Raw genomic sequence first — 17,302 nt, forward strand, 5'->3', positions numbered from 1 at the left:
AAGGGGCCTAGACAGCTGCCCTGATGAATTCCTGATTCTACCTGGATATTGTTGGAGAGGCTTCCATTAAAGAAGACCCTCTGTGTTCTGTTAGATAGGTAACTCTTTATCCACAATATATCAGGGGGTGTAAAAGCCATAACACATATGTTTTTCCAGCAGCAGACTATGATCGATAATGTCAAAAGCCGCAAGTCTAACAAAACAGCTCCCACAATCTTTTTATCCTCAATTTCTCTCAGCCGATCATCACTCATTTGTGTAAGTGCCGTGCTTGTTGAATGTCCATCTCTATATGCTGAAAGTTTGTTGTCAATTTGTTTACAATAAAATAACATTGTATCTGGTCAAACACCATTTTTTCCAAAAGTTTTCTAAGGGTTAGTAACAGACTGATTGGTCGGCTATTTTAACTAGTAAAGGGGGCTTTACTATTCTTGGGTAGCGGAATGATTTTTCTTCCATCCAGGGCACACACTTTCTAGTAGACTTAGATTGAAGATATGGCAATATCGTTCGCTATTATCCTCAGTAATTTTCCATCCAAGTGCCTTGTCATTGTTGATAGACAACAATATTTTTTTCACCCCTTCCACACTCACAGAATTCAAAATTACAATACTTGTCTTTCATAATTTGATCAGTCATACTGTCCTCCCCCAACCACAGTGTCACAGTGATGGATTAAACCCAAGTAAACTTCAAATCACATTTTATTTGTCACATACACATGTTTAGCAGATGTTAATGCGAGGGTAGCGGAACGCTTGTGCTTCTAGTTCTGACAGTGCACTAATATCTATCAAGTTATCTAACAATTCCCCAACAACTACATAATACACACAAATCCAAAGGGGTGAATGAGAATATGTACATGTAAGTATTTGGATGAGCGATGGCCGAGTGGCATAGGCAAGGTGCAATATATGTATGCCGAGGAACTTAAAACTTTCCACCTTCTCCGCTACTGTCCCGTTAATGTGGATAAGGGGGGTGCTCCCTCTGCTGTTTCCTGAAGTCCACAATCATCTCCTTAGTTTTGTTGACGTTGAGTGTGAGGTTATTTTCCTGACACCACACTCTGAGTGCCCTCACCTCCTCCCTGTAGGCTGTCTCGTTGTTGTTGGTAATCAATCCCACTACTGTTTTGTGGTCTGCAAACTTGATGATTGAGTTGGAGGCGTGCGTGGCCACACAGTCATGGGTGAACAGGGAGTACAGGAGGGGGCTGAGCACGCACCCTTGTAGGGCCCCAGTGTTGAGGGTCAGCGAAGTGGAGATGTTGTTTCCTACCTTCACCACCTGGGGGCGGCCGTCAGAATGTCCAGGACCCAATTGCACAGGGCGGGGTTCAGACCCAGGGACTCCAGCTTGATGATGAGGGTACTATGGTGTTGAATGCTGAGCTGTAGTCAATGAACAGCATTCTTACATGGGTATTCCTCTCATCCAGATGGGATAGGGCATTGTGCAGTGTGATGGCGATTGCGTCATCTGTGAACCTGTTGGGGCGGTATGCAAACTTAAGTGTGTCTAGAGTGGCCGGTAAGGTGGAGGTGATATGATCCTTGACTAGCCTCTCAAAGCACCTCATGATGACAGAAGTGAGTGCTACGGGGCGGTAGTCATTTAGTTCAGTAACTTGTTTGTCTTTCAATTAAAGATAACGCAGAGAAAGTGGTGTGGATTTTGAAGCAATCTACACACAGAGGGTCGAGAGGGGTGGAGGTAGGGAGAGGGAGGGAGGTAGGGAGAGGGAGGGAGGGAGGGATGGAGGTAGGGAGAGGGAGGGAGGTAGGGAGAGGGAGGGAGGGATGGAGGTAGGGAGAGGGAGGGAGGTAGGGAGAGGGAGGGAGGTAGGGAGAGGGAGGGAGGGATGGAGGTAGAGAGAGGCAGGGAGGGATGGAGGTAGGGAGAGGGAGGGAGGGAGGTAGGGAGAGGGAGGGAGGGATGGAGGTAGGGAGAGGGAGGGAGGTAGGGAGGGGGAGGGAGGGAGGGAGGTAGGGAGAGGGAGGGAGGGAGGGATGGAGGTAGGGAGAGGGAGGGAGGGAGGGATGGAGGTAGGGAGAGGGAGGGATGGAGGTAGGGAGAGGGAGGGATGGAGGGAGGCAGGGATGGAGGTAGGGAGAGGGAGGAAGGGAGGGAGAGGGAGGGAGGAACGGAGGTAGGGAGAGGGAGGGATGGATGGAGGTAGGGAGAGGGAGGGAGGGATGGAGGTAGGGAGAGGGAAGGAGGGAGGTATGGAGGTAGGGAGAGGGAGGGAGGGATGGAGGTAGGGAGATGGAGGGAGGGAGGGAGGGGAGGGAGGGAGGGAGGGAGGGAGAGGGATGGAGGGAGGGAGAGGGATGGAGGTAGGGAGAGGGAGGGAGGGAGGTAGGGAGAGGGAGGGAGGGATGGAGGTAGGGAGAGGGAGGGAGGTATGGAGGTAGGGAGAGGGAGGGAGGGATGGAGGTAGGGGAGATGGAGGGAGGGAGGGAGAGGGAAGGAGAGAGGGATGGAGGGAGGAAGAGGGATGGAGGTAGGGAGAGGGAGGGAGAGAGGGATGGAGGTAGGGAGAGGGATGGAGGTAGGGAGAGGGATGGAGGTAGGGAGAGGGAGAGAGGGAGGGTGAGAGAGAAAGAGCATGAGAGAGACCCAACTATTAAAGTATCACTTCCCTAATCCGAAGAACTCGCCAACACCACTGGTCCACATCCGTACACATACGAACTCACAGCTTCCCTCAGCGTTGTCTCCCGGTGATTTGATTCATTTGATTATTTACATTGTTTATTTCTTAAAACTGGAATCCATAGCTGTGAAACTGCCACGTCCATTAGCGATATTACAACAACTAAGACGTTAGTTCAACCAACACTGTATTTTTCCCTCAGACATCAATGCACATCAGGCTGTAGGGCTGTTTAATATGTTCTGTCTGAATGGAGTCAGTGTTTTAGACTGGGGCGACCAGTAGGGCTGTTTAATGTGTTTTAGACTGGGGGCGACCAGTAGGGCTGTTTAATATGTTCTGGAGTCAGTGTTTTAGACTGGGGCGACCAGTAGGGCTGTTTAATATGTTCTGGAGTCAGTGTTTTAGACTGGGGGCGACCAGTAGGGCTGTTTAATATGTTCTGGAGTCAGTGTTTTAGACTGGGGGCGACCAGTAGGGCTGTTTAATATGTTCTGGAGTCAGTGTTTTAGACTGGGGGCGACCAGTAGGGCTGTTTAATATGTTCTGGAGTCAGTGTTTTAGACTGGGGGCGACCAGTAGGGCTGTTTAATATGTTCTGGAGTCAGTGTTTTAGACTGGGGGCGACCAGTAGGGCTGTTTAAAGTGTTTTAGACTGGGGGCAACCAGTAGGGCTGTTTAATATGTTCTGTCTGAATGGAGTCAGTGTTTTAGACTGGGGGTGACCAGTAGGGCTGTTTAATGTGTTTTAGACTGGGGGTGACCAGTAGGACTGTTTAAAGTGTTTTAGACTGGGGGCGACCAGTAGGGCTGTTTAATATGTTCTGTCTGAATGGAGTCAGTGTTTTAGACTGGGGGCGACCAGTAGGGCTGTTTAATATGTTCTGGAGTCAGTGTTTTAGACTGGGGGCGACCAGTAGGGCTGTTTAATATGTTTTAGACTGGGGGCGACCAGTAGGACTGTATAATATGTTCTGGAGTCAGTGTTTTAGACTGGGGCGACCAGTAGGACTGTTTAATATGTTCTGGAGTCAGTGTTTTAGACTGGGGGTGACCAGTAGGGCTGTTTAATATGTTCTGGAGTCAGTGTTTTAGACTGGGGGTGACCAGTAGGGCTGTTTAATGTGTTTTAGACTGGGGGCGACCAGTAGGGCTGTTTAATATGTTCTGGAGTCAGTGTTTTAGACTGGGGGCGACCAGTAGGGCTGTTTAATATGTTCTGGAGTCAGTGTTTTAGACTGGGGGCGACCAGTAGGACTGTTTAATATGTTCTGGAGTCAGTGTTTTAGACTGGGGCGACCAGTAGGACTGTTTAATATGTTCTGTCTGAATGGAGTCAGGGTTTTAGACTGGGGGCGACTAGTAGGACTGTTTAATATGTTCTGGAGTCAGTGTTTTAGACTGGGGGCGACCAGTAGGGCTGTTTAATATGTTCTGGAGTCAGTGTTTTAGACTGGGGGCGACCAGTAGGACTGTTTAATATGTTCTGTCTGACTGAAGTCAGTGGTAACTATGGTTGTCTGGGGCGACTAGTAGGACTGCTTAATATTTTCTGTCTGAATGGAGTCAGTGGTAACCATGGTTGTCTGGGGCGACCAGTAGGACTGTTTTGCATGTTCTGTCTGACTGAAGTCAGTGGTAACTATGGTTGTCTGGGGCGACTAGTAGGACTGCTTAATATTTTCTGTCTGAATGGAGTCAGTGGTAACCATGGTTGTCTGGGGCGACCAGTAGGACTGTTTTGCATGTTCTGTCTGAATGGAGTCAGTGGTAAACATGCGTGTCTGGGGCGACCAGTAGGGCTGTTTAATATGTTCTGGAGTCAGTGTTTTAGACTGGGGGCGACCAGTAGGGCTGTTTAATATGTTCTGGAGTCAGTGTTTTAGACTGGGGGCGACCAGTAGGGCTGTTTAATATGTTCTGGAGTCAGTGTTTTAGACTGGGGGCGACCAGTAGGGCTGTTTAATATGTTCTGTCTGAATGGAGTCAGTGTTTTAGACTGGGGCGACCAGTAGGACTGTTTTGTATGTTCTGTCTGAATGGAGTCAGTGGTAACCATGGTTGTCTGGGGCGACCAGTAGGGCTGTTTAATAAGTTCTGTCTGAATGCAATCAGTGGTAACCATGGTTGTCTGGGGCGACCAGTAGGGCTGTTTTGCATATCGCGGATCTCAGCTTACAGAATCTGATTAATACGTTCTGTCTGGCTGGAGTCAGTGTTTCAGAGGCAACTGTGTGTGTGTGTGTGTGTGTGTGTGTGTGTGTGTGTGTGTGTGTGTGTGTGTGTGTGTGTGTGTGTGTGTGTGTGTGTGTGTGTGTGTGTGTGTGTGTGTGTGTGTGTGTGTGTGTGTGTGTGTGTGTGTGTGTGTGTGTGTGTGTGTGTGTGTGCCCTCCACCATACTACCCTTCATAGGACACAGAGTTGTTATTTAGGCTCAGTGTGACCGCTCTATATTTAGCTTCTATATTAAAGATTCAGACGTTGGTCATCAATACCTCTTCAAAACCACATATCCTAAATTAGCTGATGATAGTGAACAAGTTCCACCCTTTGTTTATGTATTTCAGTGTCGTATTTCCTTTTTGTAGAAGGCCAAGATGACACCGTCTGCAATCAAACAGAAGAAAAAGAGGCAGCATACTATCTAGACTGTATATGTGTGTACGGGGCCTCACTCTGGTTTTGTAACTTTTCTGTTTATACATTTTTAGGAGAAATGTACAGTCGTGGCTAAAACTTTTGAGAATGACACAAATATTAATTTCCACAAAGTCTGCTGCCTCTGTGTCTTTAGATATTTTTGTCAGATGTTACTATGGAATACTGAAGTATAATTACAAGCATTTCATTAGTGTCAAAGGCTTTTATTGACAATTACATGAAGTTGATGCAAAGAGTCAATATTTGCAGTGTTGACCCTTCTTTTTCAAGACCTCTGCAATCCACCCTGGCATGCTGTCAATTAACTGGGCCACATCCTGACTGATGGCAGCCCATTCTTGCATAATCAATACTTGGAGTTTGTCAGAATTTGTGGGGTTTTGTTTGCCTCTTGAGGATTGACCACAAGTTCTCAATGGGATTAAGGTCTGGGGAGTTTCCTGGCCATGGACCCCAAATATCGATGTTTTGTTCCCCGAGCCACTTAGTTATCACTTTTGCCTTACGGCAAGGTGCTCCATCATGTTGGAAAAGGCATTGTTTGTCACCAAACTGTTCCTGGGTGGTGACTGTGTGGCTGTGTTCTTAGGCAAAATTGTGAGTGAGTCCACTCCCTTGGCTGAGAAGCAACCCCACACATGAATGGTCTCAGGATGCTTTACTGTTGGCATGACACAGGACTGATGGTAGCGCTCACCTTGTCTTCTCTGGACAAGCTTTTTTCCAGATGCCCCAAACAATCGGAAAGGGATTCATCAGAGAAAATGACTTTACCCCAGTCCTCAGCAGTCCAATCCCTGTACCTTTTGCAGAATATCAGTCTGTCCCTGATGTTTTTCCTGGAGAGAAGTGGCTTCTTTGCTGCCCTTCTTGACACCAGGCCATCCTCCAAATGTCTTCGCCTCACTGTGCATGCAGATGCACTCATACCTGCCTGCTGCCATTCCTGAGCAAGCTCTGTACTGGTGGTGCCCCAATCCTGCAGCTAAATCAACTTTAGGAGACAGTCCTGGCGTTTGCTGGACTTTCTTGGACGCCCTGAAGCCTTCTTCACAACCATTGAACCGCTCTTCTTGAAGTTCTTGATGATCCGATAAATGGTTGATTTAGGTGCAATCTTACTGGCAGCAATATCCTTGCCTGTGAAGCACTTTTTGTGTATGATGACGGCACGTGTTTCCTTGCAGGTAACCATGGTCGTCAGAGGAAGAACAATGATTCCATGCACCACCCTCCTTTTGAAGCTTCCAGTCTGTTATTCGAACTCAAATCAGCATGACAGAGTGATCTCCAGTCTTGATACAGTGTGCAGCATAGAGTACATAGTCCTTTAGTCTCTGTGGATCTGGTGGAGGCTGGTGAGGGCCACAGCACAGGGAGAGAAACTGTTCAGGTGGAGGCTGGTGAGGGCCACAGCACGGGGAGAGAAACTGTTCAGGTGGAGGCTGGTGAGGGCCACAGCACGGGGAGAGAAACTGTTCAGGTGGAGCCTGGTGAGGGCCACAGCAAGGGGAGAGAAACTGTTCAGGTGGAGGCTGGTGAGGTCCACAGCACAGGGTGAGAAACTGTTCACGTGGAGGCTGGTGAGGGCCACAGCACGGGGAGAGAAACTGTTCAGGTGGAGGCTGGTGAGGGCCACAGCACGGGGAGAGAAACTGTTCAGGTGGAGCCTGGTGAGGGCCACAGCAAGGGGAGAGAAACTGTTCAGGTGGAGGCTGGTGAGGGCCACAGCACGGGGAGAGAAACTGTTCAGGTGGAGGCTGGTGAGGTCCACAGCACAGGGAGAGAAACTGTTCAGGTGGAGGCAGGTGAGGGCCACAGCATGGGGAGAGAAACTGTTCAGGTGGAGGCTGGTGAGGGCCACAGCATGGGGAGAGAAACTGTTCAGGTGGAGGCTGGTGAGGGCCACAGCAAGGGGAGAGAAACTGTTCAGGTGGAGGCTGGTGAGGTCCACAGCACAGGGTGAGAAACTGTTCACGTGGAGGCTGGTGAGGGCCACAGCATGGGGAGAGAAACTGTTCAGGTGGAGGCTGGTAGGGCCACAGCACGGGGAGAGAAACTGTTCAGGTGGAGGCTGGTTTGTCATGATTATTAACCTGATCCGTTTGCAAGAGGAAAGTCTTCAGGGGGAAAAAAATATTTGCATGTCATACAGGATACCGTTGAAGTCATGTATTTGATCTAACAGCCTGAAGCAGAGCTCACTGCTCAGGCTTTGTTGAAGTAGTCTAGCAGAGGGCTGAACCAGCTTCACTTTTTACATAACGTTTTTTTTTTAAAGTAGAAAACAGTTGGTTTCTGGAATGAGGAGTCACTAGCCACACCTACAGCTTCGGGTTGTTATTTTTCTTTTTTACATAGGTGACAGATCTGGTACACTCACTCTCACACACTGTACATCTTCAAGTTGCTCTGTCACGTCACGTCTTGCCTGGCTGTTGGAAGCTTAGAAGATGGCTGTGAACAAATGTATCAAGTACTGCCTCTTTGTTTTCAACCTGCTGTTCTGGATCAGTGGATGCATCATCCTTGGCGTCTCCATCTACCTCAAAGTGAACCCTGTGTATGGGGGGTTGTTACCGGGGCTGAACCTGCTGATAGCCGTCGGTACCATCATCATGGTGCTCGGCTTCCTGGGCTGCTTTGGTGCCATCAGGGAAAGCCGCGTCATGCTAATGCTGTTCTTCGTCGGGCTGCTCCTCATCTTCATCCTCCTGGTGATCGCTGGAATCCTGGGAGCTGTCGGAGTGAATAAGATTGAGGAATGGTTGACGGGGAAGCTGCTACCGCTGAGGAACCAGTCGTCTTTGTTCCAGACGTTCATGCAGAAACTGGAAGAGCAGGCAAAGTGTTGTGGACTGATCCATGGACCTTCAGACTGGGGCTCAACAGTCCCCGCCTCTTGTGACTGCCGTGACACCACTCAGGAGTGCAAACTCGCAGACGGACGACGCAAAGTGTACTTGAGACCTTGTACCAAGTTGGTGATGTCAGTCATCGCGAAGGGTACAGTCATCGCCCTGGGGATTGCATTTGGCATCGCAGTCTTGATGATCTTTGGAATGGCCTTCGCCATGACCCTGTATTGCCAGATTGGGGAGACGTATGCCACGTTAAGCTAGGTACATCTACACTATACTATACCACCTTAACCTAGGTACATCTACACCATACTACCTTAACCTAGGTACATCTACACTACACTATACCACCTTAACCTAGGTACATCTACACTATACCACCTTAACCTAGGTACATCTACACTACACTATACCACCTTAACCTAGGTACATCTACACTATACCACCTTAACCTAGGTACATCTATACTATACCACCTTAACCTAGGTACATCTGCACTATAGTATACCACCTTAACCTAGGTACATCTACACCATACCACCTTAACCTAGGTACATCTACACTATACTATACCACCTTAACCTAGGTACATCTACACTATACCACCTTAACCTAGGTTACATCTACACCATACTACCTTAACCTAGGTACATCTACACCATACCACCTTAACCTAGGTACATCTACACTATACCACCTTAACCTAGGGCATCTACACTATACCACCTTAACCTAGGTACATCTACACTATACCACCTTAACCTAGGTACATCTACACTATACTATACCACCTTAACCTAGGTACATCTACACTATACCACCTTAACCTAGGTACATCTACACTATACCACCTTAACCTAGGTACATCTACACCATACCACCTTAACCTAGGTACATCTACACCATACCACCTTAACCTAGGTACATCTACACTATACCACCTTAACCTAGGTACATCTACACTATACCACCTTAACCTAGGTACATCTACACTATACTACCTTAACCTAGGTACATCTACACTATACCACCTTAACCTAGGTGCATCTACACTATACCACCTTAACCTAGGTACATCTACACTACACCATACCACCTTAACCTAGGTACATCTACACCATACCACCTTAACCTAGGTACATCTACACTATACCACCTTAACCTAGGTACATCTACACCATACTACCTTAACCTAGGTTCATCTACACCATACCACCTTAACCTAGGTACATCTACACTATACTACCTTAACCTAGGTACATCTACACTATACACCTTAACCTAGGTACATCTACACTATACCACCTTAACCTAGGTACATCTACACTATACAACCTTAACCTAGGTACATCTACACTATAGTATACCACCTTAACCTAGGTACATCTACACTATAGTATACCACCTTAACCTAGGTACATCTACACTATACAACCTTAACCTAGGTACATCTACACTATAGTATACCACCTTAACCTAGGTACATCTACACTATACCACCTTTAACCTAGGTACATCTACACCATACCACCTTAACCTAGGTACATCTACACAAGACCACCTTAACCTAGGTACATCTACACTATACTATACCACCTTAACCTAGGTACATCTACACTATACCACCTTAACCTAGGTACATCTACACTATACTATACCACCTTAACCTAGGTAGATCTACACCATACCACCTTAACCTAGGTACATCTACACCATACCACCTTAACCTAGGTACATCTACACTATACCACCTTAACCTAGGTACATCTACACCATACCACCTTAACCTAGGTACATCTACACCATACCACCTTAACCTAGGTACATCTACACTACACCATATCACCTTAACCTAGGTACATCTACACCATACCACCTTAACCTAGGTACATCTACACTATACTATACCACCTTAACCTAGGTACATCTACACCATACCACCTTAACCTAGGTTCATCTACACCATACCACCTTAACCTAGGTACATCTACACTATACCACCTTAACCTAGGTACATCTACACTATACCACCTTAACCTAGGTACATCTACACCATACCACCTTAACCTAGGTTCATCTACACCATACTACCTTAACCTAGGTACATCTACACTATACCACCTTAACCTAGGTACATCTACACTATAGTATACCACCTTAACCTAGGTACATCTACACTATACCACCTTAACCTAGGTACATCTACACTATACCACCTTAACCTAGGTACATCTACACTATACCACCTTAACCTAGGTACATCTACACCATACCACCTTAACCTAGGTTCATCTACACCATACTACCTTAACCTAGGTACATCTACACTATACCACCTTAACCTAGGTACATCTACACTATACCACCTTAACCTAGGTACATCTACACTATACCACCTTAACCTAGGTACATCTACACCATACCACCTTAACCTAGGTACATCTACACCATACCACCTTAACCTAGGTAGATCTACACTATACCACCTTAACCTAGGTACATCTACACTATACCACCTTAACCTAGGTACATCTACACCATACCACCTTAACCTAGGTACATCTACACTATACAACCTTAACCTAGGTACATCTACACTATACTATACCACCTTAACCTAGGTACATCTACACTATACCACCTTAACCTAGGTACATCTACACCATACCACCTTAACCTAGGTACATCTACACCATACTATACCACCTTAACCTAGGTACATCTACACCATACCACCTTAACCTAGGTACATCTACACTATACCACCTTAACCTAGGTACATCTACACTATACCACCTTAACCTAGGTACATCTACACTATACCATACCACCTTAACCTAGGTACATCTACACCATACCACCTTAACCTAGGTACATCTACACTATACCACCTTAACCTAGGTACATCTACACTATACCACCTTAACCTAGGTACATCTACACTATACCATACCACCTTAACCTAGGTACATCTACACTATACCATACCACCTTAACCTAGGTACATCTACACCATACTATACCACCTTAACCTAGGTACATCTACACTATACTACCTTAACCTAGGTACATCTACACCATACCACCTTAACCTAGGTACATCTACACCATACTACCTTAACCTAGGTACATCTACACCATACCACCTTAACCTAGGTACATCTACACTATACTATACCACCTTAACCTAGGTACATCTACACCATACTATACCACCTTAACCTAGGTACATCTACACTATACTACCTTAACCTAGGTACATCTACACCATACCACCTTAACCTAGGTACATCTACACTATACTATACCACCTTAACCTAGGTACATCTACACTATACCACCTTAACCTAGGTACATCTACACTATACTATACCACCTTAACCTAGGTACATCTACACCATACTATACCACCTTAACCTAGGTACATCTACACTATACCACCTTAACCTAGGTACATCTACACCATACCACCTTAACCTAGGTACATCTACACTATACTATACCACCTTAACCTAGGTACATCTACACTATACCACCTTAACCTAGGTACATCTACACTATACCATATCACCTTAACCTAGGTAGTTCTACACTATACCACCTTAACCTAGGTACATCTACACTACACCATATCACCTTAACCTAGGTAGATCTACACTATACTACCTTAACCTAGGTACATCTACACTATAGTATACTACCTTAACCTAGGTACATCTACACTACACCATATCACCTTAACCTAGGTAGATCTACACTATACCACCTTAACCTAGGTACATCTACACCATACCACCTTAACCTAGGTAGATCTACACTATACCACCTTAACCTAGGTACATCTACACCATACCACCTTAACCTAGGTACATCTACACTATACCACCTTAACCTAGGTACATCTACACTATACCACCTTAACCTAGGTACATCTATACTATACCATATCACCTTAACCTAGGTAGATCTACACTACACCATATCACCTTAACCTAGGTAGATCTACACTATACCACCTTAACCTAGGTACATCTACACCATACCACCTTAACCTAGGTAGATCTACACTATACCACCTTAACCTAGGTACATCTACACTATACCACCTTAACCTAGGTACATCTACACTATACCACCTTAACCTAGGTACATCTACACTATACCACCTTAACCTAGGTACATCTACACTATACACCTTAACCTAGGTACATCTACACTACACCATACCACCTTAACCTAGGTACATCTACACCATACCACCTTAACCTAGGTACATCTACACTATACTATACCACCTTAACCTAGGTACATCTACACTATACTACCTTAACCTAGGTACATCTACACTACACCATACCACCTTAACCTAGGTACATCTACACCATACCACCTTAACCTAGGTAGATCTACACTATACCACCTTAACCTAGGTAGATCTACACTATACCACCTTAACCTAGGTACATCTACACTATACCACCTTAACCTAGGTACATCTACACTATACCACCTTAACCTAGGTACATCTACACTATACCACCTTAACCTAGGTACATCTACACTATACCACCTTAACCTAGGTACATCTACACCATACCACCTTAACCTAGGTACATCTACACTATACAACCTTAACCTAGGTACATCTACACTATAGTATACCACCTTAACCTAGGTAGATCTACACTATACCACCTTAACCTAGGTACATCTACACCATACTATACCACCTTAACCTAGGTACATCTACACCATACCACCTTAACCTAGGTACATCTACACCATACTATACCACCTTAACCTAGGTACATCTACACCATACTACCTTAACCTAGGTACATCTACACCATACTACCTTAACCTAGGTACATCTACACTATACCACCTTAACCTAGGTACATCTACACTAAACTGAATTGAGGTGGAATTGACTCCAACCCTGCTGAACGTTGCTTTGTATTGTAAAGCATCCCATTGTGTTTTTCTATATCATATACCTGTGCCAAACGACAATCTGATTTGTTTTTCTGATTTATGATAAATGGTGGCAGTTTCTTGTCCTGAAGTTGATTCATCCACATCTCGTTGAAGATGCGTGGATGTTTATTTTTAAAGTGAATTAGTTTTCTACTGCTCAAGACTTGTCTCTGAAGTAGGTGCCTGTGGTGGTCTTACACTCAGTGGTGTAAGGTACTTAAGTAAAAATACTTTAAAGTACTACTTAATTAAGTCGTTTTTTTGGGGGGGGGAGGTATCTGTACTTTACTATTTCTATTTTTTGACTACTTTTACTTTTACTTCACTACAGTCCTAAAGAAAATAATGTTATTTTGACTCCATACATTTTCTCTGACATCCAAAATCACTTGTTACATTTTGAAAGGGAATCAAATCAAAATCAAATCAAATTTTATTTGTCACATGCACATGGTTAGCAGATGTTAATGCGAGTGTAGCGAAATGCTTGTGCTTCTAGTTCCGACAATGCAGTAATAACGAGCAAGTAATCTAACTAACAATTCCCAAAAAAAACTACTGTCTTATACACAGTGTAAGGGGATAAAGAATATGTACATAAGGATGTATGAATGAGTGATGGTACAGAGCAGCATAGGCAAGATACAGTAGATGATATCGAGTACAGTTATACATATGAGATAAGTATGTAAACCAAGTGGCATAGTTAAAGTGGCTAGTGATACATGTGTTACATAAGGATGCAGTCGATGATATAGAGTACAGTATCAACGTATGCATATGAGATGAACAATGTAGGGTAAGTAACATTATATAAGGTAGCATTGTTTAAAGTGGCTAGTGATATATTTACATAATTTCCCATCAATTCCCATGATTAAAGTGGCTGGAGTAGAGTCAGTGTCATTGACAGTGTGTTGGCAGTAGCCACTCAATGTTAGTGGTGGCTGTTTAACAGTCTGATGGCCTTGAGATAGAAGCTGTTTTTCAGTCTCTCGGTCCCAGCTTTGATGCACCTGTACTGACCTCGCCTTCTGGATGACAGCGGGGTGAACAGGCAGTGGCTCGGGTGGTTGATGTCCTTGATGATCTTTATGGCCTTCCTGTAGCATCGGGTGGTGTAGGTGTCCTGGAGGGCAGGTAGTTTGCCCCGGTGATGCGTTGTGCAGACCTCACTACCCTCTGGAGAGCCTTACGGTTGAGGGCGGTGCAGTTGCCATACCAGGCGGTGATACAGCCCGCCAGGATGCTCTCGATTGTGCATCTGTAGAAGTTTGTGAGTGCTTTTGGTGACAAGCCGAATTTCTTCAGCCTCCTGAGGTTGAAGAGGCGCTGCTGCGCCTTCCTCACGATGCTGTCTGTGTGAGTGGACCAATTCAGTTTGTCTGTGATGTGTATGCCGAGGAACTTAAAACTTTCTACCCTCTCCACTACTGTTCCATCGATGTGGATGGGGGGTGTTCCCTCTGCTGTTTCCTGAAGTCCACAATCATCTCCTTAGTTTTGTTGACGTTGAGTGTGAGGTTATTTTCCTGACACCACACTCCGAGGGCCCTCACCTCCTCCCTGTAGGCCGTCTCGTCGTTGTTGGTGATCAAGCCTACCACTGTTGTGTCGTCCGCAAACTTGATGATTGAGTTGGAGGCGTGCATGGCCACGCAGTCGTGGGTGAACAGGGAGTACAGGAGGGGGCTCAGAACGCACCCTTGTGGGGCCCCAGTGTTGAGGATCAGCGGGGAGGAGATGTTGTTGCCTACCCTCACCACCTGGGGGCGGCCCGTCAGGAAGTCCAGTACCCAGTTGCACAGGGCGGGGTCGAGACCCAGGGTCTCGAGCTTGATGACGAGCTTGGAGGGTACTATGGTGTTGAATGCCGAGCTGTAGTCGATGAACAGCATTCTCACATAGGTATTCCTCTTGTCCAGATGGGTTAGGGCAGTGTGCAGTGTGGTTGAGATTGCATCGTCTGTGGACCTATTTGGGCGGTAAGCAAATTGGAGTGGGTCAAGGGTGTCAGGTAGGGTGGAGGTGATATGGTCCTTGACTAGTCTCTCAAAGCACTTCATGATGACGGATGTGAGTGCTACGGGCGGTAGTCGTTTAGCTCAGTTACCTTAGCTTTCTTGGGAACAGGAACAATGGTGGCCCTCTTGAAGCATGTGGGAACAGCAGACTGGTATAGGGATTGGTTGAATATGTCCGTAAACACACCGGCCAGCTGGTCTGCGCATGCTCTGAGGGCGCGGCTGGGGATGCCGTCTGGGCCTGCAGCCTTGCGAGGTTAACACGTTTAAATGTCTTACTCACTTCGGCTGCAGTGAAGGAGAGACCGCATGATTCCGTTGCAGGCCGTGTCAGTGGCACTGTATTGTCCTCAAAGCGGGCAAAAAAGTTATTTAGTCTGCCTGGGAGCAAGACATCCTGGTCCGTGACTGGGCTGGGTTTCTTCCTGTAGTCCGTGATTGACTGTAGACCCTGCCACATACCTCTTGTGTCTGAGCCGTTGAATTGAGATTCTACTTTGTCTCTGTACTGGCGCTTAGCTTGTTTGATAGCCTTGCGGAGGGAATAGCTGCACTGTTTGTATTCAGTCATGTTACCAGACACCTTGCCCTGATTAAAAGCAGTGGTTCGTGCCTTCAGTTTCACACGAATGCTGCCATCAATCCATGGTTTCTGGTTAGGGAATGTTTTAATCGTTGCTATGGGAACGACATCTTCAACGCACGTTCTAATGAACTCGCACACCGAATCAGCGTATTCGTCAATGTTGTTGTCTGACGCAATACGAGGGAAATGGTCCAATTGACGCGCTTATCAAGAGAACATCCCTGGTCCATCCCTACTGCCTCTGATCTGGAGGACTCACTAAACAGAGAACATCCCTGGTCCATCCCTACTGCCTCTGGTCTGGAGGACTCACTAAACAGAGAACATCCCTGGTCCATCCCTACTGCCTCTGATCTGGAGGACTCACTAAACAGACAACATCCCTGGTCATCCCTACTGCCTCTGATCTGGAGGACTCACTAAACAGAGAACATCCCTGGTCCATCCCTACTGCCTCTGATCTGGAGGACTCACTAAACAGACAACATCCCTGGTCATCCCTACTGCCTCTGATCTGGAGGACTCACTAAACAGAGAACATCCCTGGTCATCCCTACTGCCTCTGATCTGGAGGACTCACTAAACAGAGAACATCCCTGGTCATCCCTACTGTCTCTGATCTGGAGGACTCACTAAACAGAGAACATCCCTGGTCATCCCTACTGCCTCTGATCTGGAGGACTCAGTAAACAGAGAACATCCCTGGTCCATCCCTACTGCCTCTGATCTGGAGGACTCACTAAACAGAGAACATCCCTGGTCATCCCTACTGTCTCTGATCTGGCACACTCACTAAACAGAGAACATCCCTGGTCATCCCTACTGTCTCTGATCTGGAGGACTCACTAAACAGAGAACATCCCTGGTCATCCCTACTGCCTCTGATCTGGAGGACTCACTAAACAGAGAACATCCCTGGTCCATCCCTACTGCCTCTGATCTGGAGGACTCACTAAACAGAGAACATCCCTGGTCCATCCCTACTGCCTCTGATCTGGAGGACTCACTAAACAGAGAACATCCCTGGATCATCCCTACTGCCTCTGATCTGGAGGACTCACAAAACAGAGAACATCCCTGGTCATCCCTACTGCCTCTGATCTGGAGGACTCACTAAACAGAGAACATCCCTGGTCATCCCTACTGTCTCTGATCTGGCACACTCACTAAACAGAGAACATCCCTGGTCATCCCTACTGCCTCTGATCTGGAGGACTCACTAAACAGAAACGCTTCATTTGTAAAAGATGGAGTGATGCAATATGTCCCTGGCTTTATGTAAATAAAATACAAAACATGAAAATGGCACCATCTGGTTGTCTTAATATAAAGAATTTGAAATTATTTCTACTTTTACTTATTATCAATGGGGACCTGTCATTCGGGTGTTTGAGCCCCACATTGTTTGTCATTGCATGTCATTTTGACATTAATACGTGTCACATATCAGTTTGCAAACAATGTAAAAACAAATATATATCATCATTGAGTTAATAAAGCCGCACACAAACATGGTCTCTTT

At 46.0% G+C, this 17,302-nt stretch overlaps 1 protein-coding gene across 1 annotated transcript; it reads left to right on the plus strand.

Moving 5' to 3' along the window:
• The first annotated feature begins 7,658 nt into the window (after nt 1–7,658).
• LOC112237715 (tetraspanin-8-like) lies at nt 7,659–16,023 on the plus strand. The gene is made up of 2 exons (XM_042313451.1): nt 7,659–8,454; nt 15,963–16,023. The coding sequence occupies exon 1, from the start codon at nt 7,786–7,788 to the stop codon at nt 8,452–8,454; it is 669 nt and encodes a 222-aa protein (XP_042169385.1). The 5' UTR covers nt 7,659–7,785; the 3' UTR covers nt 15,963–16,023.
• Nucleotides 16,024–17,302: the final 1,279 nt, after the last annotated feature.

Source organism: Oncorhynchus tshawytscha, unplaced genomic scaffold, assembly GCF_018296145.1.
Source record: "Oncorhynchus tshawytscha isolate Ot180627B unplaced genomic scaffold, Otsh_v2.0 Un_contig_463_pilon_pilon, whole genome shotgun sequence".
Taxonomy (NCBI): Eukaryota; Metazoa; Chordata; class Actinopteri; order Salmoniformes; family Salmonidae; genus Oncorhynchus; species Oncorhynchus tshawytscha.

Coding starts and splice junctions, on each gene's coding strand:
- LOC112237715 (XM_042313451.1), top strand. CDS start 7,786: ATGGCTGTGAACAAATGTATCAAGTACTGCCTCTTTGTTTTCAACCTG.